The 26,208-nt window shown below is 33.2% G+C and overlaps 4 protein-coding genes across 5 annotated transcripts; 2 read left to right on the top strand and 2 right to left on the bottom strand.

The window, feature by feature from the left end:
• Positions 1-22: 22 nt before the first annotated feature.
• Positions 23-3,625, bottom strand: LOC117922600 (rop guanine nucleotide exchange factor 12). 2 transcript variants are annotated; one of them, XM_034840761.1, is made up of 7 exons: positions 3,092-3,625; positions 2,828-2,944; positions 2,555-2,706; positions 2,407-2,481; positions 2,041-2,313; positions 1,630-1,950; positions 23-755 (listed from the first exon to the last, which is right to left on the bottom strand). In XM_034840761.1, the coding sequence occupies exons 1-7, from the start codon at positions 3,324-3,326 to the stop codon at positions 318-320; spliced, it is 1,611 nt and encodes a 536-aa protein (XP_034696652.1). In that variant the 5' UTR covers positions 3,327-3,625; the 3' UTR covers positions 23-317. The 2 variants fall into 2 exon arrangements, with proteins under 2 accessions (XP_034696652.1, XP_034696653.1); XM_034840762.1 differs by having other exon boundaries at positions 2,794-2,944; positions 3,092-3,173.
• A 4,454-nt stretch (positions 3,626-8,079) lies between these two features.
• LOC117922513 (hydroxyphenylpyruvate reductase) lies at positions 8,080-11,956 on the top strand. Its single transcript, XM_034840644.1, has 2 exons — positions 8,080-8,615; positions 11,254-11,956. Exons 1-2 carry the CDS (start codon positions 8,193-8,195, stop codon positions 11,770-11,772), a joined length of 942 nt encoding a protein of 313 aa, XP_034696535.1. The 5' UTR covers positions 8,080-8,192; the 3' UTR covers positions 11,773-11,956.
• Positions 11,957-15,802: 3,846 nt separating this feature from the next.
• LOC117922490 (hydroxyphenylpyruvate reductase-like) lies at positions 15,803-24,347 on the top strand. The gene is made up of 2 exons (XM_034840620.1): positions 15,803-16,378; positions 23,665-24,347. Exons 1-2 carry the CDS (start codon positions 15,956-15,958, stop codon positions 24,181-24,183), a joined length of 942 nt encoding a protein of 313 aa, XP_034696511.1. The 5' UTR covers positions 15,803-15,955; the 3' UTR covers positions 24,184-24,347.
• Positions 24,348-24,746: 399 nt separating this feature from the next.
• On the bottom strand, positions 24,747-25,788 carry LOC117922493 (dynein light chain LC6, flagellar outer arm). The gene is made up of 2 exons (XM_034840622.1): positions 25,389-25,788; positions 24,747-25,276 (listed from the first exon to the last, which is right to left on the bottom strand). The coding sequence occupies exons 1-2, from the start codon at positions 25,524-25,526 to the stop codon at positions 25,127-25,129; spliced, it is 288 nt and encodes a 95-aa protein (XP_034696513.1). The 5' UTR covers positions 25,527-25,788; the 3' UTR covers positions 24,747-25,126.
• Positions 25,789-26,208: the final 420 nt, after the last annotated feature.

Below are 26,208 nucleotides of genomic sequence, written 5' to 3'. Positions count from 1 at the left end.
TTCTATTACCAAAGAGGTAGGATGCATGAACCCTTAGGAAAATTAAGAATGACATATTTTAGTGGCTGCAAGTCTACAGAGCCATTCAAATACCAAAGAAAGCACATTTAAAAATGCTTGGAAAACACATAGTTTTACTCATCCCTTCCTAGTTGCTGAAGGAAAGAAGTAAGAGGAGGAAAAAAAAATACACAACTCCAAAAGAAGTTATGTTTGGATCTGAAATATTACATTTCTAGGTGAAGCCCTCTCCTCCTTGAATTTCTCTGTATCATTCCCTCCCTCTCAGGTTTTAATCTTTCTCTCTAATTTTGTTATCAATGGCGTGCTGTTGGGCTTCTTAGACCACCCAGGTTCTCAAGCTTCTCTATGTAGGATACTTTTTTGTTGGTTATAATATTTGCAATTTTGGTCATAGGCTTCTCATCATTTTTGGAGAGTTCCTCTGAATTCCCCCCGGAACCCTTCTTCTCTTCGCCATCTTCCTTCTCCAAATTCCAACCCATGAAGTCTGACAATGTCATCGATTGGGGTGTCCCTGTAGACAGCTTCTCTATCTCTTCTTTCGGGTTTGGGAAGTTCAGTGGCTCCGGATCCGATGAGGAGCCTCTTAAAGGATTCCTCTTGCATGATGCGAGAGCTGGATTTTGAGCGAGAGAATCAGCATACAGAACATCTTCAATACGGGAAAGGACTGTGAAGGCCAAGGTTTCTAGTATTCGTGAATAACTTTCCAAAATAGCATGTCCCACATCCTGCCAAACCAAGAAGAATATAGCTTCAACTTTGGATATAACTAGAAACACCATTGATAAAGGTGATTTAGTAGGCTGGCTCCTAAAAGGTTGAAGAATTCAATCTTTGGACTGAGATAAGTGATAAAAAAAAGGCCGAAAACAAATGAACAATCACTAACAAAATACATGGATTTATATGGTGCACCACAGTTCATAGTTGTAGTTTATATTTGTTGGTGAAGCTCATTTAGAGCCACCATTCTTAAGGTCTATGGGCCTTCAAGGCTTTAAAAGCCATCCATATAGTTAAGAGGAGCCCACTTCATATATAGTACTAGGAATTTCTTCCCCTAACCTATGTAGGATATCAAAATCACCTCTAACATGGACATAACATCCTCATTGTGTCCTATGAGATTATGAGTGGGACCATTCAAAACACTCAGTCAAAGTCCCATAGTCCCACACCCCAACTCTGATACCATTTTGTAAAAACTCTCTTCTTTCTATGTAGATGTTTATCTGTTCTGGGCTCAATAGGCCCTCATAGCTGTAAAACACATTTATATAGTTAAGAGGAGTCCGCTTTATATACAGTGTTAGGAACTTCTTCCCTTCACCAATGTAGAATATTACACTACCAATGTGTGACTACTGAATAATAACTTGTTTAGATTCTAAATTGGGATAGAACAACCTAGTAAACATACACCAAATGAAAAAGAAAAGAAAACTTTCCCATATAGGAAATCATGCAATAACACTAATGATGATGATCACTGCAAAAGGAAATCTACCTGGAAATAGGACAGAAGATGATTCTCGGTGTCCAATTGAAGGTGTCATTGTAATATGGAATAGAACCCTAGACATAGACATAGTATGCACTCACCTGATTGAACTGGATTTTGTGAATGTCTAGTTGAGATTGATCTAATCCAGGGTATCGCTGCTTGATTATGAGTAAGATGGTCTCTGCTCTCTCTTCGAAGAGTTCTCTCTTCTCCAAGCTAACGGCTGAAGCCCAAGCAGACTTTCCATCTTTATTGTGCATCTTCCTCTTCCAAATCACAATGGATGCCTCAATCCTGTTCTTAAGGTCAAGGATCTTGCGGTTAGATGACAAGTCCATGGTAGAGAGAAATTGCCCAGGATCGAAGTGGTCAACTGTGATACTCTTATAGATTGAGTCTCCAAGGCTTGCCCTCCCATTCTACCAGAGAAAAAAGAAAAGAAAGTCAATGAAGATAGTAAGCTAGCATCTGCATTAAGGGATTCTTCTTCTTGTTCTTCTGTTTTTCACCTTTGGGAGGGATTCAATGTAGTTTTCAGGTATTTCCATTTCTGATAAAATTTGAGCATTTATGGCCATGGCTGCCTTAAGCACTTGGTTCACAGAATCCTTCTGAAACTGCAGCCACTTCCTTGTTACCTCAGATAGACCATTTGGGGGAACTTTAGCATTAGGTATCCACCATTTGTCACTTGTTCTCTGGCTGTCTTCTCTGCTGGAATCTTTAGCATCTCCAGACGGATAGTAGAACTCCTTTTGGTCTTTGAAGTTTTCTAGGGTGTCCTGTTTTTTTGTTAAAAACCTGGCATAAGTCATACACAAAATGCCCATATGTGGCTCAAATGAATTGAAGTCATGAAAAAACTGTGTCCTTACAATAAGCATTGCATCAAGCTTGCGTAAGGCAGGGATGTTCATAAGAAGGTCACATCGTTGCCGAGTCACCATTACCTATTAAACAAGCAACATAGAGTCATAAAAACTTTTATCAAGCTCTGCTAGGCTGGGGGATGGGGAGTTGTACCTCCATACTGGTTCCATCTTTCGATCTTTGTTGAGGAACCATTTCAACAATATGATCACTAACAGACAATAGCCAATCAATTTCTCTTCTCCACATTGTTTTCCTCTCTACTGGCATGGGCTCTAAACGCCGTAGTTCCCCAAAGACAGAAGCTGCATCATATTAAGAGAGATGAAAATATTACGATTTCTTCTATCATCGATCAATCCTCATTGGGGAAAACATGAGAAATCTTATACATATGGAGTACAAAATGGAAGAGATTGAAAACACCAGCAACATTCGTAATGGCATTTGACAGTGCCAAAGCTGATGAAACACCCTTTCCATGACCAGACATATCCTCTCCCAAAAGCAGCTTTGAAAACCTCTCTTTCATCAATTCAATGTCTGAATCAAGCCCACAAAGGAAGACAAAAACCCAGATCAAAATTCAGATATGTAGTTGATAGAACATGTGTTTTTTCTTAGTAAAATTAATGAAAAAACTCTTGCATTCAAAAGATGAAATGTAGACTGTAAAAGGCTCAGACTTGCCTGAGGGTCTGTTATCTTTGCTATGACTCCCAGCCCCAGCGCTATCATACCTGGAGCGGTGAGCACCCAAAGCTTTTGACCTTGAGATCATCCTATCATCTGGGGGAGACTCTGCCCCACTAGAACTCTCTGCTGTTGATCTCTGAGTTTGTCGCCCTCCATTCTCATACATTCCTTTAAAATGAACTAATTTAGACTTGTAAGGCTCCTGGTCTTGATCAAGAACTCGAACCATTATTGATTCAAGCAAATGGCTTGTGTCAAAAACAAGGAACTCCAAGCATAACAATGGTGGAAGCGATGAGAATGGAGAGAGATGGAGAGTAATAGGTGTTAGCTTCTGTGGTTGTTCTTAGAGAGACGGAAAAATGGGGAGAAACCCAACTCCCAAATGACTTGGGAGTTGTATTTTGACAAGGTGGTGAAGTCTTTCTCTTCTTCTCTTATTCCCTTTGTTTTTCGTTTGTTCTAAGAGAGATGAAAAATGGGGAGAAACCCAACTCCCAATTGATTTGGGACTTGGGTGTTGTATTTTTAGAAGCAGGTTAATTTGACAGATGGGATAGGGTTTGAATTTGTTTTGCCTTGTTTTGAGCTGGTTGCTTGAACGTGGGGTGCATGTTCGAGACTGAATGAAGAATAAACAAGATATAGATGGTCTTTATTGGGTTGAGAATCGAATGGTTGTGTTTGATTTTCAAGGTCAAAGCTACCTAAAGAACAGGAAAGACAGTGCATGGATGCCACCACCATCTCTCTCAACAAACTCCCCAAAATGGGCTTCTGCAAATGTGCCTCAAAATCAAATTCAGACCACTCTTCAGATGGAGTTTGTTTGGATATTGCTTTCAATGTGTTGCTAGCTTTTATTCAAGGGGCTTGTGAAAGTAGGGTGTTTTTGCACAATTAGACTTTTTTATTAAATAAATAAATGGTAATTATGAATCTATTTCTAAAATATAAATGCTTGTTTGGTCATATTTTTTAAATTTATTTTAAAAACTATTTTTAAGTTAAAGAATAAAAACAATTTTTAAAAACAAATTTGAGAAAATATGATCAACAAATCAATGTTTTCTTTTTGTTTTTAAAAATTAGTGAAAACAACTCATATTTCTTTTTTAAAAATTATTTTGTATTTCACTTAGTTTTTAAAAATTATTTGCAAAAAACAACTGTCAAACAATATTAGAAATTTTTAGAAACGGTTTTTTGTTTTTAAAAATAGAAAATTGTTTTTAAATCACATGGTTAAAGAGACTAATATTCTATACTAAAATCTCATTTTGAAAGAAGATTTCCACATGCAAAATCTTTTTACTGTTAAATGCTTTATAAATGTTGCGTTTTAAAAATATTTTTAAAAAATAATATTATTTAATTGAAAAAATAAAAAAATAAAAAACCTGTGAAAATACGTTGGGGAAAAAAAATTCAAAAATACCAAATTTTAGATCACTATTCTTGACGTTTATAGCTAAATGTACCAAATACACACAAAAGTCAATGAGTAATCAGTCAAACTTAACTTGGAAAATTACATATGTTTCTCTTAGTAATCAAGCATAATTGGAAATCATAATTATTATCTAATTATCAATTTTCTAACTAATTATATAATTAATTATTATGAAATGTGTAGTGTAATAAATTATGATATTTCAAACATCAAGAAAAAATAGACAACCTAAATACTCAATAATACTTGACTTTATTTAGATTCCAGTTAAATTTTAATATGACCAAATAGAGAAAAAATAATATTATATTGAGGATTTGTTTGGTAACTGTTTTTAAAAATAATTCTAAAAAATAGCTTTTAAAAATTGTTCTCTAATTTTTGTAGAATAAAAACATTTTTGAAAACCTAAAATATTTTTAACTTATTTTTAATATTTTTAAATATATTTTAATCATTTTTATATAATTATTTTTTAAAACAACTCTAAAAAAATAAATGAAAATAACATAAAATAACTAAAAGATGTTCTTTGAAAACACTTTGTTTTTTATTCTTATAAATACAAATAGAAAATAGAAAACAATTTTTTATTGTCAAACATGTTTTTAGTATTTTTTATTCTAGAGAACGAAAAACCGTTCTAAAAAATAATTCTCAAACAGGACCTACGATTCTTGCAATTATGAATTTATCTTAAGTTTTCACTTTTATTTTAAGTAAAATATAAAATAATTTATTATGAACTTTTATACTATGTTTAATTAATTGATGAAGTATAATAAAATATGTATATCCTAATAGATATGATATTTTATTAAATAATAAATTTATATATTAAGATATTATTTTCAATAAAATATGATATTCTTTCATATTATATCCGACAAATAATATCATAAGATGTTATATACAATATAATATGTTATGTTATATTTATAGCTAGTTTGTAAAGTGAATACAAAGAACAAAAAAAAGAAATGAAATATATGCTATTTTTCAATGTTTAATGTCGGGTTAAAATAAAAATTAAATACATTCTAATATTTACTATTAAAAAAATGAAAATTTTATTATATTTAACCACATTCCTGATTAAAATATAAAGTTTATAAATAAATCTTTTTATATTATGTTATTCAATATATAAAAATAATATATATTAAATAATATAGTATTATTTTATAACATATCTTATAAATATATTTTTTAGTTCTTCTCTTTTTATCATAAATTTAATTTTTTTAGTCAGAAATTTTTAATTTCAAAATAAGTAATATGAGAAATAAAAAATTGAGAAAATAAATAAATTTATTAAACATGAGACCTACCTCTTGGTTTAGGATTAATATGTTGGATAATATATCCCTTACTTATATTATTTTATATTGAACCAAATATGATATAGAATATGTTATTATTATTTTTATGTTATGTTATGTTTTATATATATATATATATATATATATATATATATATATCTTAAAATATTATATCTCATCCTAAAATGTAATTTTTAATAGGTTATGATATTTTATATTATATTAATACAATATATGCAATAGAGTATATTACATTATACTTATATTTAATTTATAAAATGAAAAATGCAAAAGAATATATATTATTTTCAAATGTTTGGTATTTGTTTAAAATTAAAAATATGTATATATTTTATTCCAATATTTTCAACTAAAAGAATATGATAATTTTCTAATAATATTCATGATTAAAGTATTTATAATTTATAAATAAAATTTTCTATATCATGTTATTCATTATAAAAAATAATTTTTATTTATTAAATAATACATATATCAGTATTATTCTACAATATATATTTTATAAATATTTTTTATTCTTTTTTTAACCAAAATTTATTTTCAATCAAAATATTTTAATTTAAAAAACAAATAATATAAAAATATAAAATAAATTTATAATATATATATATATATATATATATATATATAATTAACATATCTCATGTAAAAAAATATAAAAAATAAGATAAATAAAAATCTCATCATTTATCATTTGGTTAAATATAATACTATCAACTAAGATATAACTTATTTTATTACCTTATTAACTAAATTTAAGATAAAATATGTTATCTCATCTTTTATCTTATTTTATATTATTCTATTCATGTTAGATTCGAAGAGGAAGATGCTTACACATGTGGGAAGGGGCGGTCTTTCCCTTGACCTTTCACCTTTGTACCAAGTGTGAGATCATCACGAATAAATAATGTAGGAGTTAGTGCTTGTAGCATTATAAAAAGGCTTCCTTCTCCCTCCCCTCTTAAAAGAATAATATCAATGTCAATTTTCTACTCTAAATTGAATTTGTAAAAGAAAAAGACATTACAACCCATAAATTGTTTATATTAAAAAAATTATATTTTTTGTTCACTTTAATAGTCTGTTTGATTGTGATTTTAGGAAACGTTTTTAATATTTCTAATACTTAAAATTTTTTATCATTCAAATGTTAAAAATGTTACAAACGCTTTTTAGAATCACTTTTAAACGCACTCTAACATATTTTCACCCTATTTATTATAAAATGTCAATTATTTCAAGGTGCTCAAAAAAGTATGCCCAAATGTTATTATACGGAAGAAAAAAAAAACAGAAATAGTGGATGGTACCAAGATGTTGAAAGGGGATGGAGAGGGTTATGTCCTATTAGGCAAATTGGACACGCCCGGTGTCCACCGTGCACATGTAACCCATCAATAACGGTGGGCAGACCAATAATGGTGCATTGTCTGTCTTACAATATATAACCAAAATAGTTCTTTAGTACCATCTCATTGGATTCTTCCCACCTGTAAATTACAGTGCATGCTTGCGTCGGTATTGTTTGGGCCATTATCTCCATGCCCCCCTTTTGTTACGATGGTTCCTACTTCCTCCTCTTCACACAAATTGATTCCCCCTTTGTTACAATGTTTCACCATTTTGACACAAAATTGTGGGGGAAAGAATATATATATTCAAAATGAATGATTTTTATACTATACGAGACGAATTATTATAAATGATATCGATGTATGACTAAGTATTTTGAGTGCATATGAGATAAAGGAAAGAAGTTTCAGGTAATTAGTTATCTATTGGAATATTTTTTTTGAAAATTTGGATTAGAATGATATGGATTATTGTATTAATATTTTGAGTGCGTATGAGATAAGAGAAAAAGTTTCGGGTAATTAGTTATATATTGAAATATTTTTTTCCAAAATTTAGATTAAGTCTTTTGTATTACTTCACACATCACAAAAAAAGAAAAAAGGAATATTTATATATATTAGATTTAAGATCATTCTTTCCTTTTAATTAAATAATTCAATATTTATCCCATAATTAAAGAGGTTGGTACATGCCGTGGCCCATAAACGACGTCGTTTGCGTATAACAGGATTCTAATCCATGCAAATTCACAACTGCAAACGACGTCGTTTGGAGGAGCAGCATCCCTTCCCTTGCCTTGCCTTCCATTTATACCGATGAGTCGCCAGCTTATCTAAAACCAGCGAAGTCCCCCAAGATATCGGACGGCTCATCCGCCCCACAGTCACCGCCGCTGCACTTCCACCTCCGTGCGCCAGTGCGTCTTTCACAAAGCGAAACCATGGAAAGCATCGGGGTACTGTTGACTTGCCCAATGAACCCATACCTGGAACAGGAACTGGACAAGCGCTTCAAGCTCTTCCGCTTCTGGGACTTTCCAAGCGCCAACGATCTTTTCAGGGAGCATTCAAATTCGATCCGAGCAGTGGTTGGAAACTCCTTCATCGGCGCCGACGCCCAGATGATCGAGGCGTTGCCCAAGATGGAGATTGTGTCGAGTTTCAGCGTTGGGTTGGACAAGATCGATTTGGTGAGGTGCAAGGAGAAGGGAATTAGGGTTACGAACACTCCGGATGTGCTGACGGAGGACGTGGCGGACTTGGCACTTGCTTTGATTTTGGCGACTCTGAGACGTATCTGTGAAAGTGATCGTTATGTGAGGAGCGGGTCGTGGAAGAAAGGGGATTTCAAGTTGACTACCAAGGTTTGGTATCGATCTTCTTCTTTTTTCTAATTTTTTTATTATAATCTGTTTGATTGGTCAGAAAATGGAAGAAATTATGGCTGTTCCTGTTTTCAGCTAATTTAAGAGAAAGAAAGGAAGAAATTATGGGTTTCTTCTGAGAATTGACTCATTTCTTTGAGAATGGAAAAAAAGAAAAGGGTTGGTTTCGGTTTCTCTTATTATAGAGACAGGAAATAAAATGTTGAATTTAGCAGTTTATGTCATTTTAGATTTTTGAAAACGAAGAAAGTTGTTTGACCAAGGTCTGAATTTTTTTTCTTACTCTACTGTGTGGTTGGTGGAAATGAAAAGGAGGACAAATGGAAATGAGAGCATGGAAAATGGTTCCTCTTGTAAGGGAAACTTTTTATTTCTGTTGTTTTTGGAGAAAACATGGTTTTTCCCCCTTTTTTTTTTTTGGAAAATTTTTTCATGAAAAAATGGTTCATGTTTGAAAGTCCAATGCCAATCATTTTAAGGATTTAAGAGAATTTTGGGATGGAAAAACTGGAACCAAGTTTTTTATGTACATCATCCAAAGTAATTTCTGCTTTGGATTTATTTTTCTGTTTAGGTTTTTCTTCAAATATATAGAGACATGAAAACCATTTTTCTTATGTTCTCAGGAAACAGGTTTCAAAATATAATCTTAGCCAGTATGGTGCCAAATGTATTTTCTGTATAATTTTAACTTTCTCTCCTTTCAGCAACAAGAAGCCGTTTTGTAACATTATACTGAGTATATACATGGTAAAGTTTTCAATTTTAGAATTTTGATCATAGAGACAGCAGAGAACAAGAACATTTGGTCAACCATCAATGCAGCTATCTAGCTTAGTTGAGATGAGTTTTTGTTACTAAGTGGTCAAAACAATACGAGAATTTAAATTCTGAATCTTATTTTCTTTTCATTGGTAATGGAGATTAATGTTTTCATTTTGGTTTATTATTTCCTTTACTTGAGTTGGCTGTAAAATGTTAAATTGCCATTATTAATTGACTCACATGTCTCTTGTGATGCATAAGTTTTAGTTTTCATGCACTATGAAGTAGCTAAGTGATTTGATTTATTTAATGATGCTTTGATTTGGCAATCCTCCAGTTTCTTATGCTTGGTTTTGGCAAATTTTCAATTGATTTGATATAATCGACCATACCCATGGATTTCCATTGAATGATAATGAGTTTGAGGGATAGTTTGGTGAAGGAAATCATAATGGTGCATACATGGAGTTATGTGCATTCTATTCTAGAGACTGCAACATTTATGAAAACATCAGATACTGTGAGCACCTTACACAATCAGTGTCCTAGGCTTGTATTTGTGGTCCCGGTGGTTGGTTGTTTCTTGTTCTTGTGTCTGCATAGAAGTACTTGCTTTTGAGACACTGCTTTTTTTTCTTTGTATTTATTTATCTTGGTTTTTTTTTTTTTTTTTTCTCTGCATTAATTATATTTCACTGTGCTGAAATTGGTAAAGATTCTGGCTCTGGATATCTGTCAGTTTGTAGTAGTGATGTTGCTAGCTTGTGTTATTGCCAACATTTTTTGCTTGTGATATTTGGCTTTTCCCCTTGTGGTTTGATTAGTGGTGCTGTTAACTAGTGTTCTGTAGGTTTGGTGCTTTAATTAGAGCCAAAAAGTACAAGGAAGGAAGGTTGTTGTGGGACTGTGTTAGAATGATTAAAACGGATAAGCAAGAGTAAAGTAGATGTGGATTAACTTTATGACTCTTAGCCATCTACTAGTGTCATGTAGCCCTAAAACTGGCTGGAACGCTGAAAAAAAGATTTATTTAACTGACCTCAAGTTGGGATAAAGCTCTGTTGAATTGATTGAGCTGTATACAAGTCTTGCAAGTAGGAGTGCAACCTTAATTATTATTTCATTGATGCTGCAGTAGAAGGGCTTATTGTTGAATACAATGCATGTTCCAAACTGGTAAAAGTTGGTTTTTCTTATTTTCCTTTGACCATGTGCTTCTATTTGTCCAAGTTATGGTTCTTTCCTTTTTTCCTTTTTTCTTTTTTTTTTATAGGTAAAAAATCAGATACCTTTCTTATTTTCTATGAAAAAGGGAAAATGTTGAAGAAAATTGATCATAGGGTTGTAAAGGATCCTGGAAAGGCATGCTATGTGCTGTGTTTTGCAAGCACCAGTATGTTGGGCATTAGCTCAACCAGAACTCAGATAACCCTATTATGCATGGTTATAGCCTATGTTAACCCGAGCTCAATCTTGTTTTTGAGTCTAATCAGGCTTGTTGGTGAGTTTAACTGAATATTCATGTGTTAAAATTCAACATGATAATGCATTGTGTATTAATCTTACAAGTTAAATTACCAATTTACCTAAAAGTTTAAACTAACAGGTAGTGGACGGACAGTGTGTATCAAGCTTACTTGGGTTTTAGCTCTAATGCAACCAACAAAAAATCATGGTTGAGTTTAACACTTAATTTTGGTTTTCGCATGACTTGTGTATTTGGATTTGTAAGTTTTTAGTATTTTACCTTCGAATTTGATTGGTTTGGCTTAACAACTCCACTCATAACTTCGATTCATTTCTTCCACTTTAATTTTATTTCCTTCCTTCTAATTCTTTATTCTCCTTTCAGTTCACTGGAAAATCAGTTGGCATTATAGGGTTGGGTAGGATTGGCTCAGCAATTGCCAAGAGAGCCGAGGGATTTAGCTGTCCAATTAGTTACCATTCCAGAACAGAGAAACCAGGGACAAACTACAAGTACTATCCTAGTGTCGTTGAATTGGCCTCCAACTGTCAAATCCTGGTTGTTGCTTGCGCGTTAACACCAGAAACCCGCCACATCATCAACCGTGAAGTCATCAATGCACTGGGTCCAAAGGGTGTGGTCATCAACATCGGAAGGGGATTACATGTGGATGAACCTGAGCTTGTATCCGCACTGGTTGAAGGCCGGTTGGGAGGTGCTGGACTCGATGTGTTTGAAAATGAGCCTAATGTACCTGAAGAGTTGTTAGCAATGGACAATGTAGTCCTTTTGCCTCATGTAGGAAGCGGAACGGTGGAAACCCGGAAAGACATGGCTGACCTGGTACTTGGAAACTTAGAGGCTCACTTTCTGAACAAACCACTGTTAACTCCAGTGGTTTAATTGTCATGAGAAGGTATGTAGCTCATCATTCATTGAAGTCTTTTCTTAATGTTGCTCAATGAACCACTCGATGTTTTCTCTGCATTGTTTCCTCAACAACTTGGTATTTATGTTATGATGAATGGAAGACCTTAATGACTACTAAATTGTCTGTTAATGTTTCATATTCTTGGTGTTAGCTTCATTTGGTCTTCTTATTTTGGTAGCATATAATTGAGTACAGAAATCCCTGGATACGGACCGAGCCTTTAACTGAGACCAACCAATTGCTAGATTTAAAGGGAAGGGAACAAGGGTACACAGACTAGAGAATAAGCCTCTTCATCTGATTCTTGAAAGTTTGATTCTTTTATCGATTGAGCTTGCCTGTCACCCTCTTTCCTCATTCACCCGGAAAGCTGTTTAGAGTAAAAATTGCAAAAACATATACCTGCTGGTCAGATTCTGTTCATAATGGGGATTTTTTTCTTTTTCATTATGCACTCTTTATCATTCCTCCATCATTTTGTTGTAGTTTGCCCACAAAGCTTGACTCTTAACTGGGAAAACATTTGATTCTGCAAATCAAAGACCTCTGGCATGTTTGCAAATGTTTTTTTTAAATACTTGTCTATGTTTTTTAAAACAAAAATTTGTTTGGAAATTTGGGATGTTCTCAACTTGATTTTTGTATTTTCATATATTTCTTAAAAATAATTTTTATCTATAATATTTTATTTTAATAATTTTTTATATTTATACAATTATTTTTTAAAAAAATCTTGTAAAAACTATAATAAAATACTAAAATATATTGCCATTTTAAAACAAGGTTTTTATAAAAAAGAAAAACAAATTATCAAACAAAATTTTAAGTCTAAAAACTGATCCCAAACAAACTCTATGATGAATGGAAAGTGCTTGGTTCTCAGAAAGTGTGAGAGAAAGTGAAAAATAAAAAATAAAAATTTAAGTTATTAAATTATTTTTATATATTATTTTAAATTCATATGATTTATTTAACTCTTATATATAAGGATTAAATAATTTAAAATATATATTTGTGTTACTTATTTTAATTATATTATATTTTACTTTCTTTCTTATGTTTTGTGATAAAATCAACTATGAAAAAAAATAATTTTTGATAATCTTTTTTCTTTGTACAAAATTATGGGAGATCGGGTTAGACTAATTTTTGTTAAGATAACTTTTTTATTGTATGGAATCTGGATGCTCCAAATACAAAGAGGGTGACCCCTAAGATTGATGATGCTCCTATGGAGAAAGGCCTGTAAGCGATCTGCTTAGCTTTGATCTCTTCCTTCCCTTCATTAGACGCAATAAGCCTTATCTCTTAATAAATAGCTCTTATTACTTAGCGAGTGGAGAGTAAGCACTCGAATTACATTGGTGCCTTGGGAATGTTGACTTTGGTATCCTAGGATTGGAAGCTAATTCAACTTGAGCAATATCAACTGAGTCAACCTCTTGTTCTGCTTGAAGGCAAAGCTAATCCATATCAGAGTCAACAATCACAGAACTTGAATTCCAGCCTACTCTTTCTTAGAGGACGAGGACCCTTCTCTTCACATCCACTTAAAAAGTAAAAACTTATTAATACATTCACCCTAAAAATTTAAAAATATTCAAAACTCCATCTCATTCTTTTCTCCTTAAACCCATCTTCTTCTTCTTTTTCTCTCAATCTATTTCTTTTCAACTACAAACTCTAAGGTCAAGTTTGATTGATGAGGTATAATATGAAATAGGATAAGAGAGGATAATATATAAGTTATCTCCTCTCTCACCAGATCATGTGTTCAACCAAGATAAATAGTGATATATATATATATATATATATATATATATATATATATATATATATATATATATATATATATATATATATATTACCATCCTCTTTATATCTCTTATGTTAATCTTAAGTGAATATACAGGACATACATATCTATATGTATCATAATTTAATTTTTATCAAAATTTTATTTTTTATACTAATTATTTTGTAAAATACAAAATTTTGATTAAGAAATTTAATTATGGTTAAAAATAAGAACTAGGAAATATTTATAAAATAATACTAATATATGTATTATTTAATATATTTAAATCATTTTTATATGTTAAATAACATATATATCTATACATATAAAGATTTTTTATTAATAAATTTTTAAATATTTTAATCATGAATATTGCTTAATGTAAGAGAGCTTTATTTTTTCAATAATAAATATTGGAATTCAATATTATTTTTATTTTAAACAACTATTGAACATATAATATATATTATTTTTCAAAATTCATTTTACAAACTAAATATAAACATAATATAACATATCTCACTACATATATTACCTTAGGATATCACATCCATTGCATATGATTATCCAAATATATCATATCCCCTTACATATACTGTTTTATGATATTTTAGAATATACATTTGCTATCCATATTTTAGGATGTACATATCATATCCTATCTTAGTATATCATATCATATTATGTCATATTTTATCATATCCTACCATAGTCTAAGAGAAAATTACCATTTTTTGAATCTTATTTGATAGTAGAAGAGTTCTAAAGCTCATTTGATAATAGAAGAGTATTTGAATCACATGTTCATAGCCAATTGCAATTGCTTTATACATTATGTTTAAATCCATACAATATGCTATATGAATATCTTTTAGAGCTTATTCTTTATGTAATTTTTTATTTTTTAAAAAAAATTATTGAAAAAAAAGTGGAAAACATTTAAAAGTTATAAATTATGAAAAAGTGTAATAAAAAAGAAAAAAAAAAACGTTCAAACTTAGAATTGAGGAAATGTTTGAAACAGAAAGGTCGGACATAATAAAAATGTCTAGAAATATAAAGTTACATATTCAATTGTTTGACAAAAAAGGAGTCCAAAAAACTTCTGACCTTGCAACACAAAACATTATTGACAACACCTCCTTCTTCCAACTTAAAAAATATGAAAAGAAATACATAAAATATTATAAAAGACATATCTTTGTACTTGTATTATCATTTAAAATGATCATTTGTTTATTCATTAATGAAAAACATATCTTTCTTGATAAATTTGGTTAGGATTATAAGAAAATTAAAGGAGAAGAAGTGAAAGAACAAGAAACGGGTGGTTTAAGGATTCATTAAAGAACATTTTTGTCAAAAAAAAATCATTAAAAGGTGGATGCAAAGGGAGTTTTGGTGCAATATAATTTTCATAATATTTTTGCCCTTTCCCATTAAAAAAATTGAAAGAATTTGATGAATATATATATATATATATATTGAGGAAAATTTCCATGTTTAATTTTATTGGAAAATATGAAAAAAAAAATCAAATATAAATAAATTTAATTAAAAACTAATGTATTTTCAAATTATTTAACAATTTAGGTTATATTTGAAAGACAGATATAATATAAGATAGAAAAAAAAAGATAATATTCTTATCCTATATTTGGTTAGTATGAAATAAAATAACTAAATATATAATAAGATAAATGGTAAAATATATTATTTATATTTTTTATATTTTTTTTATAAGAAATATGTTAATTACAATTAAAGACATAAGTGTTTTTATAAACTTATTTTACAAAATAAAAATTTTAAATCATAGTTTAAAAAATCTAAAAAAAATATTTATAAAAGAAATTTTTAATCATGAATATTATTAATTAATAAATAAATAAAAATTTATTGAATTTTAAATTATTGAACAATTTTTAAATATAAAAAATTCATATTTTTTCTCTTTTAGCAAATATTGGAATGTAATATATATTTTTATTTTAAATAAATATCAAATATTAAAATATATTATTATTATTATTATTATTATTATTATTTATTCATTTTAAAAATTAAATATAAGTATCAAATATAACATATGATTAGATATAAAAAGATATTATATATATATATAAAAGACATTTTAATACCTATGTTATTAAATCCCGCCAATCCAACTTAACCTCCCAGCCTAACCAAACGTCCTAGCTTTGTTCTGTTATCTAAGCATGGCCTCCTCTCCCAAGTTTAAAATATGCACTTCAATTCTTTCGTTCAGGAACGACACCGTTTGTTTATGACGCAGTGAAGAACCCTAACCCTAACCCTAACCCTAACCCTAAGTAGTGTTCGCATTCATTGTAACGATGGAAAACATATGCGTTTTGTTGACCTATCCAGTTCCAGAATACCTTGTACAAAGACTCGAAAAACGATTTACAGTCTTCAAGTTCCGTGAGGTTGCTTCGAACCCTCAGTTCCTAAGAGAAATCTCAAATTCAATTAGAGCAATCGTCGGCACCGCCGTATGCGGCGCCGACGCAGGACTCATTGATGCATTGCCGAAGTTGGAGATTGTGGCGAGTTACAGTGTAGGTTTCGATAAGATCGATTTGGTGAAGTGCAAGGAGAGAGGCATTACCGTTACAAACACGCCCGATGTGCTTACGGACGATGTGGCGGACTCGGCGATCGGGTTGGCTTTGGCAACGTTAAGGCGAATATGCGTCTGTGATCGGTTTGTGAGAAGCGGGAAATGGAAGAAAGGCGATTTTGAATTGACCACAAAGGTACGTAATCCGTTTGCTTTAACAGGAGTTTGCATTTCTTTTGAATCTTTTAAATTCAAATCTCGGCATAGTGGCTCTCTCCCTAGCAAATAGAAAAAATTAAATTACTTCAGAAACCGTCAAAAGACTCCAACAACTCTTCCTCAAATCACTCAACTTTAAATTTCTCTCTCTCTCTCTTTATATACAGATATATATACACATAGCAGGAATATGCGTTTCGTTTCAATCTTTTCAATTCAAATCTCGGTATAGCGGCTCTCTCCCTAGCAAATCTCTCTCTCTCTCTCTTTGGTATAGCGGCTCTCTCCCTACCAAATAGAAAAAATTAATTACTTCAGAAATCGCCACAAGACGCCGACAACTCTTCCTCAATCTTTTCAATTCAAATCTCGGTATAGCAGCTCTCTCCCTACCAAATAGAAAAAATTAATTACTTCAGAAATCGCCAAAAGACGCCGACAACTCTTCCTCAATCTTTTCAATTCAAATCTCGGTATAGCAGCTCTCTCCCTACCAAATAGAAAAAATTAAGGGAGAATTATGTTTTGATGGGCCAATTTGGGAATAATAACATTTTCGGAACCCAACTTTCCATAATGCAAGATATGTCCACTGTTTGGAAAAATATTAAAGGAAACATGCATTCTGGTCTGAGGTGTTATTTCATACCGAAAATACCCCTCCATTGTTCATCTTCCCTGTGAAAGGTCCCGATATTTCCTACCAGCCCACGCAGGTTGCAAAATCTGTCCAATTTTTTTTTTTTTTTTTAAAAAAACATAAGATGCTATTTGGTAATCTGATCATGATTTGCAGGCAAAGGTTGGATTTTTCAGCATGGCTCAAAAATCGTGGATTTAGGGTTTGTGAAATTTAAATCCAATGGCCCAAAATCAAAGAGACCCCTAGATCAGATCAAGAAAACACATGGAGGAAAAAAAAAAAGCACTTTTTTTTTTGTTTTTCTTGGGGGTTTTGCATGGATTTTGTCGGAAATCAAACGAGGATGGATTTTCTCGGAAATCAAACGAGGATGGATTTTCTCGGAAATCAAACAAGGATGAATTTTCCCGGAAATCGAATGGGGGATGGATTTTCTTGGGAATCAAACGGGGGTTGCAAAAAAAAAAATAATAACTTGATTAGATTAGTACCTGCGAGGATTGAGAATGGCAGAGGAAAAATAGGGCTTTTTTTAGGGATTCTCTCGTCTGGAGGCCAACTTCAGAAAAGGGCCTCGGAAATCAAACGAGGATGAATTTTCTCGGAAATCAAACGAGGATGAATTTTCCCGAAAATCGAATGGGGGTGGATTTTTTTGGGAATCAAACGGGGGTTGCAAAAAAAAAAATAATAACTTATTAGATTAGTACCTGCGAGGATTGAGAATGGCAGAGGAAAAAATAGGGCTTTTATAGGGATTCTCTGGTCTGGAGGCCAACTTCAGAAAAGGGCCTCGGAAATCAAACGAGGATGGATTTTCCCGGAAATCGAATGGGGGTGGATTTTCTTGGGAATCAAACGGGGGTTGCAAAAAAAATAATAATAACTTGATTAGATTAGTATCTGCGAGGATTGAGAATGGCAGAGGAAAAAATAGGGCTTTTTCAGGGATTCTCTCGTCTGGAGGCCAACTTCAGAAAAGGGCTCCTTGATGCCCGAGTGAGAGACGGTGTCGTGAGAGACGGTGGCTGCTGACAGGGACAACTAAAGGGCAATTTTGGAATAGCATTTTAAAACAGTAGATAGTGCATGTTTCCTTTAATATTTTTCCAAACAGTGGACATATCTTGGATTATGAAAAATTGGGTTTCGAAAATGTTATTATTACCAAATTGGCCCATCAAAACATAATTCTCCCAAAAATTAATTACTTCAGAAATCGCCAAAAGACGCCGACAACTCTTCCTCAATCTTTTTAATTCAAATCTCGGTATAGCAGCTCTCTCCCTACCAAATAGAAAAAATTAACTACTTCAGAAATCGCCAAAAGACGCCGACAACTCTTCCTCAATCTTTTCAATTCAAATCTCGGTATTGCGGCTTTCTCCCTAGCAAATAGAAAAAATTAATTACCTCAGAAATCGTCGAAAGATTCCAACTCTTCCTCAAATCACTCAACTTTAAATTTCTCTCTCTCCCTCTCTCTCTCTCTCTCTCTCTCTATATATATATATATATATATATAATATTTGATATTGTGTCAATAGAATCTGATACTCATTTCTTTTTTTTCTTTTTTTATCTATTGCTCCTCCCTCCTGAAAACCCATTTTTATTTTCCTAAAGGCGGTTATTTGGATAATGGTCAATTATTGATTGTCAATTATTGATTTATACTCCACCCAAAACTCCTTACTGCTTGTCAAGACTTCAGTAGTTGTGTTTATTCTCCCTTCATAGCAGTCAGTGGTCAAGAATGGCTTGCTGATCAGGTTGTAATCATGCAACTTATGTAGTGATTGAAAGTGAACCCTTTACTCTTCTTAGACTTATTAGCAAATCCCCACTTAGATTTCTTAACAAATAATTGATGTTGCCTTAAAATTTTTAGCACTTCTTTTGGATGACTCTCGTGCTCCTCCCTTGTTTGATTGTAGTCCAATATACCATTAAAGAAACACCAACGAAGAGTTGCGAGTGCATTGGTAAAACCAAAGGACGTTACTCAAAATTCATGATGCACTGCTTGAAAGGTCGTTTTAGATGTATCTTCTTGGTACACTTGAATCTGATCGTACTTGGAATTAATATTTAATTTTGAAAAGAACACAACCCCGTGCAAGCCAATAGCTCATTTATACTAGGCATGAAAAATACATATTTTATTGTGACTTGATTAAGGGTTTGATAATCTACCCACTGCATATTAGACTTGCCTTTGGGAGCTCCATTAAAGGCAGCAAGGGTCTGGATGTGGTGGAGAGATTTCAAAGAAGGTTTTTTATGCGTTGAAGAGGTAGTACCTCTCAAAAGGAGGGAGACTTGCTTTGATCAAAGGTAAGTTGTCTAGTCTACCAATTTATTTCATGTTTCTGTTCTTCATCCCGAAAAGGTCATCTTAAGATTGGAGCTGATTCAGATTTTCCTCTTGGATAAGGCCGTACTTGTGAAAAACCCCTGTCTGATAAATTGGTCTATTGGCTACTCAAAAAGTATGGAGGTCTCAATATTAGAAATCTCTCTGCTCTTAACATGACTCTCCTTGGCAAGTGGAATTGTAGATGTGCAACTGAGAGTCCTATGGAAACACGTTATATTAAAAACGTTTAGGGAAGAATAAGGGGGATGGGGTTGAGTGATGGCTATGTCTCACTTCATAATTGACAATGAAAGACGGTGTAAATTTTGGAAAGATAGATGTTGTGGAGACTTATCTTTGGAAGGGTCTGTCCCGACATTATTTTCTATAGCTACCAAAAATTATTCATAGATAGCAGAGGTGTGGGAGCAAGTTAGGGAGGATGGTCAATAGTATCCTTGCTTCTCAAGATAGTTCCATGATTGGGAGCTTGAAAGGGTAACGACAATTTTATAGAGATTGCATACAAGCTGAGATGAGGATGATAAGAGTGGGTTGGAAGGAAACTAAGCGTGGCAAGTTCTCTATTAAATCCCGCTACTTTTCCTTAGTTTGGGGAAGAAGAGAGCCTTTTCCCACAAGTATAGTTTGACGTTCCTAGGTAGCTATAAAGTTGAGATTCTTTGCATGCGAAGCTACATGTTTAATGACTGATCAGCTCATAAGGAGGGGATGGATTATGCTGATTCACTGAACAGATGCTTTCTATACAAAAAGATAAGGAAGAATCAATTGATCATTTGCTCCTTAATTGCTCTAAAGGAAGTAACTTGTGGTAGTCAATTTTCTCTCTATTTGGTGTGACTTGGGTAATGTACTCTACAATCAGAGAAACTCTTTTGAGTTAGCATGGATCATTCATGGGAAAGTAATAAAAAAAGCTTTAGAGGCCACAAGGCCACTTCTATGTGTTTATTTTGAATGTTGTGAAAAGAAAGAAACAGAGGTCATTGGAAGCTAATGAAGAGTCAGATCAAATAATTAAATTTTCTTTTATGAATACTTTTTTGAAATAGGTTAGAGCGTACATAGGTAATCATTTATTGACAATGATAGACTTTGTTAATTGACTTATCTCTAAGTAAAGAGAGGGAGATTGATCTTTTTGTTTTTCTCTATTCTTTTCACTTGCCTATTTGGTGCCTCTTGTATACATTGTATGTACTTTGGTGCTCATTTGCTTAGGCACTAAATGTCCATTTTGGGATCATCAAAAAAGAATATTACACAGTTAGAGCACAAGTGTCTGTTTTTCTTTTCACATTTCCTTCCCGATTGTGCCTTACTTGGTAAAATCTATTTGGTCAGGTTGAAGCCCTGTAATGTCCCTTGTTAACATCCTTGCACGACATGGTAATCAATGAAAAACACTATCTATTGACCCAAGATTTGAAGGCTTCAGGCACCTAATATAGTATCACAGCCTCCCGAAGTGAGCAAGAAAAATTCTGCCTTAATGGGAGTGCCTCGGATTATGGAAGTGGCCCAGAGTGATGTTCCTCCAACTAAACAATCTCCATTCACCACCATTAGTTCAAAATTAGATCCTGATTGAATTGGAATACTTCTCCTTTTTGCCTCTTTTGGTTTTAAAAAGATGTGTGGATCCATTGTCAATAAGCATATTGATGAGCTGACAATATAATAATCTACCCACCCGCATGGTTTGAGATCTCTAGCTACTGTTCCTTTGATCCTGCTATCTCCATATCACAATTTTTGTCTCTGATTGTCTCTGACATCTTCTAGGATGCCTTGTGCATGTCTTTCCTTAGTTTTTGGCGCTTCTTTTTGATATATGTATACTTCTTTATGTATAAAAAAAATGTCTTTCCTTATTCTCCATGACTGTCAAGCATTTAATGACAAAAGATGGCTTCAACATCCTAACAACTTGATCAGCTGTCACTTTGTTTCTTTCAGGCTTATTCATCCTTTATTTAAGAAATTGTTTGTCCTCTTGGCCAAACCAATGGCAGGATTCATACTGGTAGGTTCGAACAACTATGCCCCAACTCTTATCTTGTCTTTTAGCCACAAGAAAGCAACTGATCAAATATAACTTTATGAACCTTTTAGTTCAATTAGTAAGCCTTTAAAATTGATTTTGGAACTCTTGCATAGATGTTGCTTTGCATACTTTGCAAGATCCCAAGCAAAATTTCCAAAACTTGCCGTGAAAGCTGCTGCCAACTCAGCCCATTTCATATAAGATTAGTTTTGTTCACATTGAAAGCAATATAAAGTTTTGCCTTTCATATGAAATGAAGCAATGAAGCCTGCTTGTATAGCTAACCCAATGGGTCACCTCCCTCAAATCTGGGAAACCTTAAAGCTTGAGTTTATATGGGTGTGCACACTCAATAGGCAAGTAGTAGTTTATGCAGAATCATAAAAATATTTTCAATGTTATATGATAGGAGATCAAAGAATAAGAAAAGGGCAATTGCACCTTTAAGAAGCTCGATAGCTACTAAATTTTCAGTACATGCAGGCTTATATAGACTCATGAAATTCTTTTTCCTAATAAGACGAAGACTCTATCCTAGGGGGCGTATGACTTACTTTTTCCTATTAAATTAGAAACTTAGACAAATAAAAATCTGACTAAAAATAAACTACCAAAGTCGATTCTAATTAAAAAAAATTAACAATAAAAAAAGTCTAGCTAAAAACTATGGCATGTTAAAATCACTTGATGAGTATTTTTCTCTTTTCTTTCATAAGACTTCAAGGGGTGCTTTCAGGTTGCTCCCTATTAATGATCCATTCTTTTGCTAGGACTTCTCTAGGTCACAATTCGTGTTCTTGGAAATTTCATCATATTTTAGATCAAGAGCTGTTAGCATTACAGTGGAGTCCTGCTATCGTACTTGTCAGTCAAGCTTTGGTGTTAGGTGGACAGTGGACTCCTAAAATTGTTTAATGGCTTCATGCATTTTTGCTCCTTGAGTTCCTTCTCTGCCATCTCTAGAGCTGCCTAAGAAACAGAGCAGATGCTGACTCTCTTTGAGGAGAGTCTTGCTTTCACAGAAAATACAAAGAAAATTGGGTAAAAACTACTCTTCCCTTTATTTATCAAATTCTTAAATAAACATACACTAACAGACTCAAATCACTCTTTATCAGCTTATTCCTACTCTAAATTGTGACCTATATCTTGAGTACTACACAGACCTATATTGACTTTTATGTTGCATTTGGATTTCAGAAGAAAAAAAAGAATCTCAAATTGTTATTAATCATGAGTGAGAATTATTTAAGAACTAAGGCATTTTTTGTTTCTTTTCCCTTTGCTTTTTTTTTTTCTTTTTTAATCAGAACAAAACCAGAATTATTAAGGTCAAGCTATTTTTGTTTCTTTTCCCTTTGCTTTTTCTTTCCTTTCCTTTTTACTTATCCTTGTTCTTCTGTGATCTAACAGAGGCTTTCTTGATTTTCAATGATTTTTGTGATAATGAAGGGTATTAATTCATTGTACCTGGTGATTCCAAATTTAGGTAGTTGCGATATTCAAGCAGCTTATGGGTCTTGTTTGTAAGATTTTGATCTTGACAGATGTTATGATGGAGAAAAGCAATAATTTAAGTGAAAGTTTGGAACTCTAGAATTTAAGAGTTGTTTTCGTATGGAAGTTGGGAAATGAGAATGTGATAGGTATCATTCTGTTGATTCATAGGCTATCCATTGTGTGTTGATAGTGCTAGCTGGCGTGGGTGAAGTCTTTTATGCACTGAAGGTTTTAAGTAGCCTGTTGGTGAACTCTATGAATTATACTGGAGATAGCTTTTTGACCCCAACATGGAAACCCCATTTTGTAACCTGTCAGTGCATTAGAACAAAAATTAAAAAAAAAAAAATGAAATTCAAGAAATGGATATTAAGTTGGAAATTAGGTATCAGTTTTAAATGCTGGTATGAACTAACCCTCCAACCCAAGTGACTCCTGTCTTACCCACAGCGAGAGGCAGGGAAAGCAAGGTATTTGAGTAATGGGATTCATGTGTTTAAACAGGTTTTGTTCTTTTGTTAGAGTTTACAGTCGGAACTTTTTTTTTTTTTCCTGACTTATTTGTCATGGAATGAGAAAGATCATAATTTTTATGTTTCTTTGTTATCACATCAAATGGCCCTTTTATTTGGATATTAAATTCACTCTTTTTTCTTCCCTTGTGTTTTGCTCTTTTCTTCTTTTTCTCAGTTCAGTGGTAAATCCATTGGAATTGTTGGGTTGGGCAGGATAGGTTCAGCAATTGCAAAGAGAGCTGAAGCTTTTGGCAGCTCAATTAGTTACCACTCCAGATCAGAGAAACCAGAATCGAATTACAAATATTATTCTAACATAATCGACTTGGCCACCAACTGTCAAATCCTCTTTGTGGCATGTGCTCTGACCAAAGAAACGCACCATATTGTTGACCGCAAAGTCATTGATGCACTGGGTCCAAAAGGCATTATCATCAACATTGGACGGGGTGCACATATTGACGAACCTGAGCTTGTGTCTGCACTGCTTGAAGACCGGTTGGCTGGTGCAGGGCTGGACGTGTTTGAACATGAGCCAGAGGTACCTGAAGAACTGTTGGGGCTTGAAAATGTAGTCCTCCAACCTCATGCGGGAAGCGATACCGTGGAAACGAGTGTGGCAATGTCAGACCTTGTAATCGATAACCTACAGGCATGCTTCCAAAACAAACCTGTCTTAACTCCAGTCATTTGATTTGTCGTAAGGTATGTGGACATGATCACTTAAAGTCATTCAGATGGGATTTGAATCATTTGATTTACCGTCTGAATTTGATTAAAATGTTAATAAAAATTGATGTAAAATTGTCATTAAGACTTCTATTCAGACAATATATATGAAAGTGTTTGGGATCAAAATGCCGTTTGTCAATCCATTTTTAGACAATCAAGTTGGTTGATTGTATTGCAACTACCTTTGCCTGCATCCATGCTGTGAGCCTAACCGAATTTATATCGTCTGTTAGAACCGTAGAAGGCTTTCTTGCTCACACAAGAACTGTCTTAACGGATGAAAGATTACATGTTTTTGCAGGGCTAAAATTGATTCCCTTTGTGATTGTTGAATGGTATGATGCAATGTGTGGAAAGAATCAGATGCTGAAAATTCATAAGTTGGGGACAAGCTTTGGTTGCACAATTGTGGGAATCTTGCAGCTGTCATTCCAACATCAGGAATAAATGCCTAATGTGGAATCTCATTAACTAGCATTCCAAGCAACCATTTTTTTCTCAGCATCCAAACAGAGCATGAAAGTATGAAGGACAAATGAAAAAGAAATGCATTTTTAAAGGGGATGGAGACATCATATGTACAAAGAGGGCATTGCGGCTGCCCCTTAGAGATATTACAGGGCCCTCATCACAATGACGAGATCCAAAAAGCTCCATGTGGCCTTGTGGATGTAGGTGCCTCCCAACATTCTTTTTTCTTGGTTTTTTTTTTCCTTCCATTTTCCCGCACCTTATTTTCCCCCATGTCAAGCTACAACCGAGTTAAAGATCAAAAAAGACAAAAAGACAAAAAGAACCAAAAGGAAGGGGTAAAAAAACAGCCGGAAGAGAGAACTGCACTAGACTTTGTTTTTCATCTCTTCTTCTTCCATTTTCTCCAAGTTTCTTTGCAACCGAACACAGCCTCAGTCCGAAGAAGAGGCCCCTTTGAAGATGAGGAAATTGAGAGTCTCCAGTGTGAAATATATAAAAGTTCCCTTAGAATGAGTGAAGAAACATCCAAAATTTGAACCCACCACACATTGCCATCCAGTCCCATATATCATATCAAACTCCTGTCATTATAAAACCAGAAAAAGTAGGAAAAGAAAATAAGAAAATAAGAAAAAGAAAACACAAAGATATTGGGTAAAAAAGAGACTATATGATGGATACACAGTGGGTTACCTTCTTGATATAGGCAGCAATGGATTTGTAGTCTAGGACATCATAGATATCCAAAGCTTGAGAGGCACAAGCCATGGCTTGGATCTGCATCTTCACAGGCATGTCAGTGTCCTCTATCAATGCTTTCCCTTCCAACATCTTCTCTCTCTTTCTCTAAACTCTCCTCTCTCCAAAATCAAGAGTTTTAAGAGAAACCCAGCTGTGGATTTGCACTCTCTGACCCTTATCTCCAAAACCCAGAAATGAAAAGAGAAAACCAGTTGGGATTTGCTCTCAAAATCTGTGGTCTCCCAAACCCAGAAAGGATTCTCCCAACTTTAGCTTGTGTTTTTTTTTTTTCCAATGTTTTAAGCGCAAAAGAGAAATCACCTTAAGGCCTTTTAAAGCCGGAAGCCTGGGAGTTAGAGATAGAGGTGCTGTCCTCCAAATGTGAAGGAGCCACTTGTACCATTTTAAAGGCTGGCACATAATCCAATTTATCTGTCCTTCTCCTCTTCTCACTTTTTTAACCTTATTCTAATGTATGGATAAATTCAGACCTTCCCCTGCGTACAGTTCCATCACTGTGAGTGGGTTATATTCCCACTCTTATCTTGATTATAGATAAAGGATCTCAATTAATTTGATTATTTTAATTTTATTTTATTAATAATGTATGGTATCTAGAGGCTCCACTGTATACTTTTCCGATAGATATCAAAAAGACATTACCAATCAAATCAGGTAAATGATGTCACATACTTTTTTTTTAATCTCGTGAATTTATTCTCAATTTTTGTTTGTGCCTACTTAATTTGGTTTATTTGTTTATACTAATATT

Source organism: Vitis riparia, chromosome 9 (assembly GCF_004353265.1).
Source record: "Vitis riparia cultivar Riparia Gloire de Montpellier isolate 1030 chromosome 9, EGFV_Vit.rip_1.0, whole genome shotgun sequence".
In the NCBI taxonomy this organism is placed as follows: Eukaryota; Viridiplantae; Streptophyta; class Magnoliopsida; order Vitales; family Vitaceae; genus Vitis; species Vitis riparia.
Note: the sequence above shows the minus strand (reverse complement) of the source record. Positions and strands in the feature narration are given on the sequence as shown.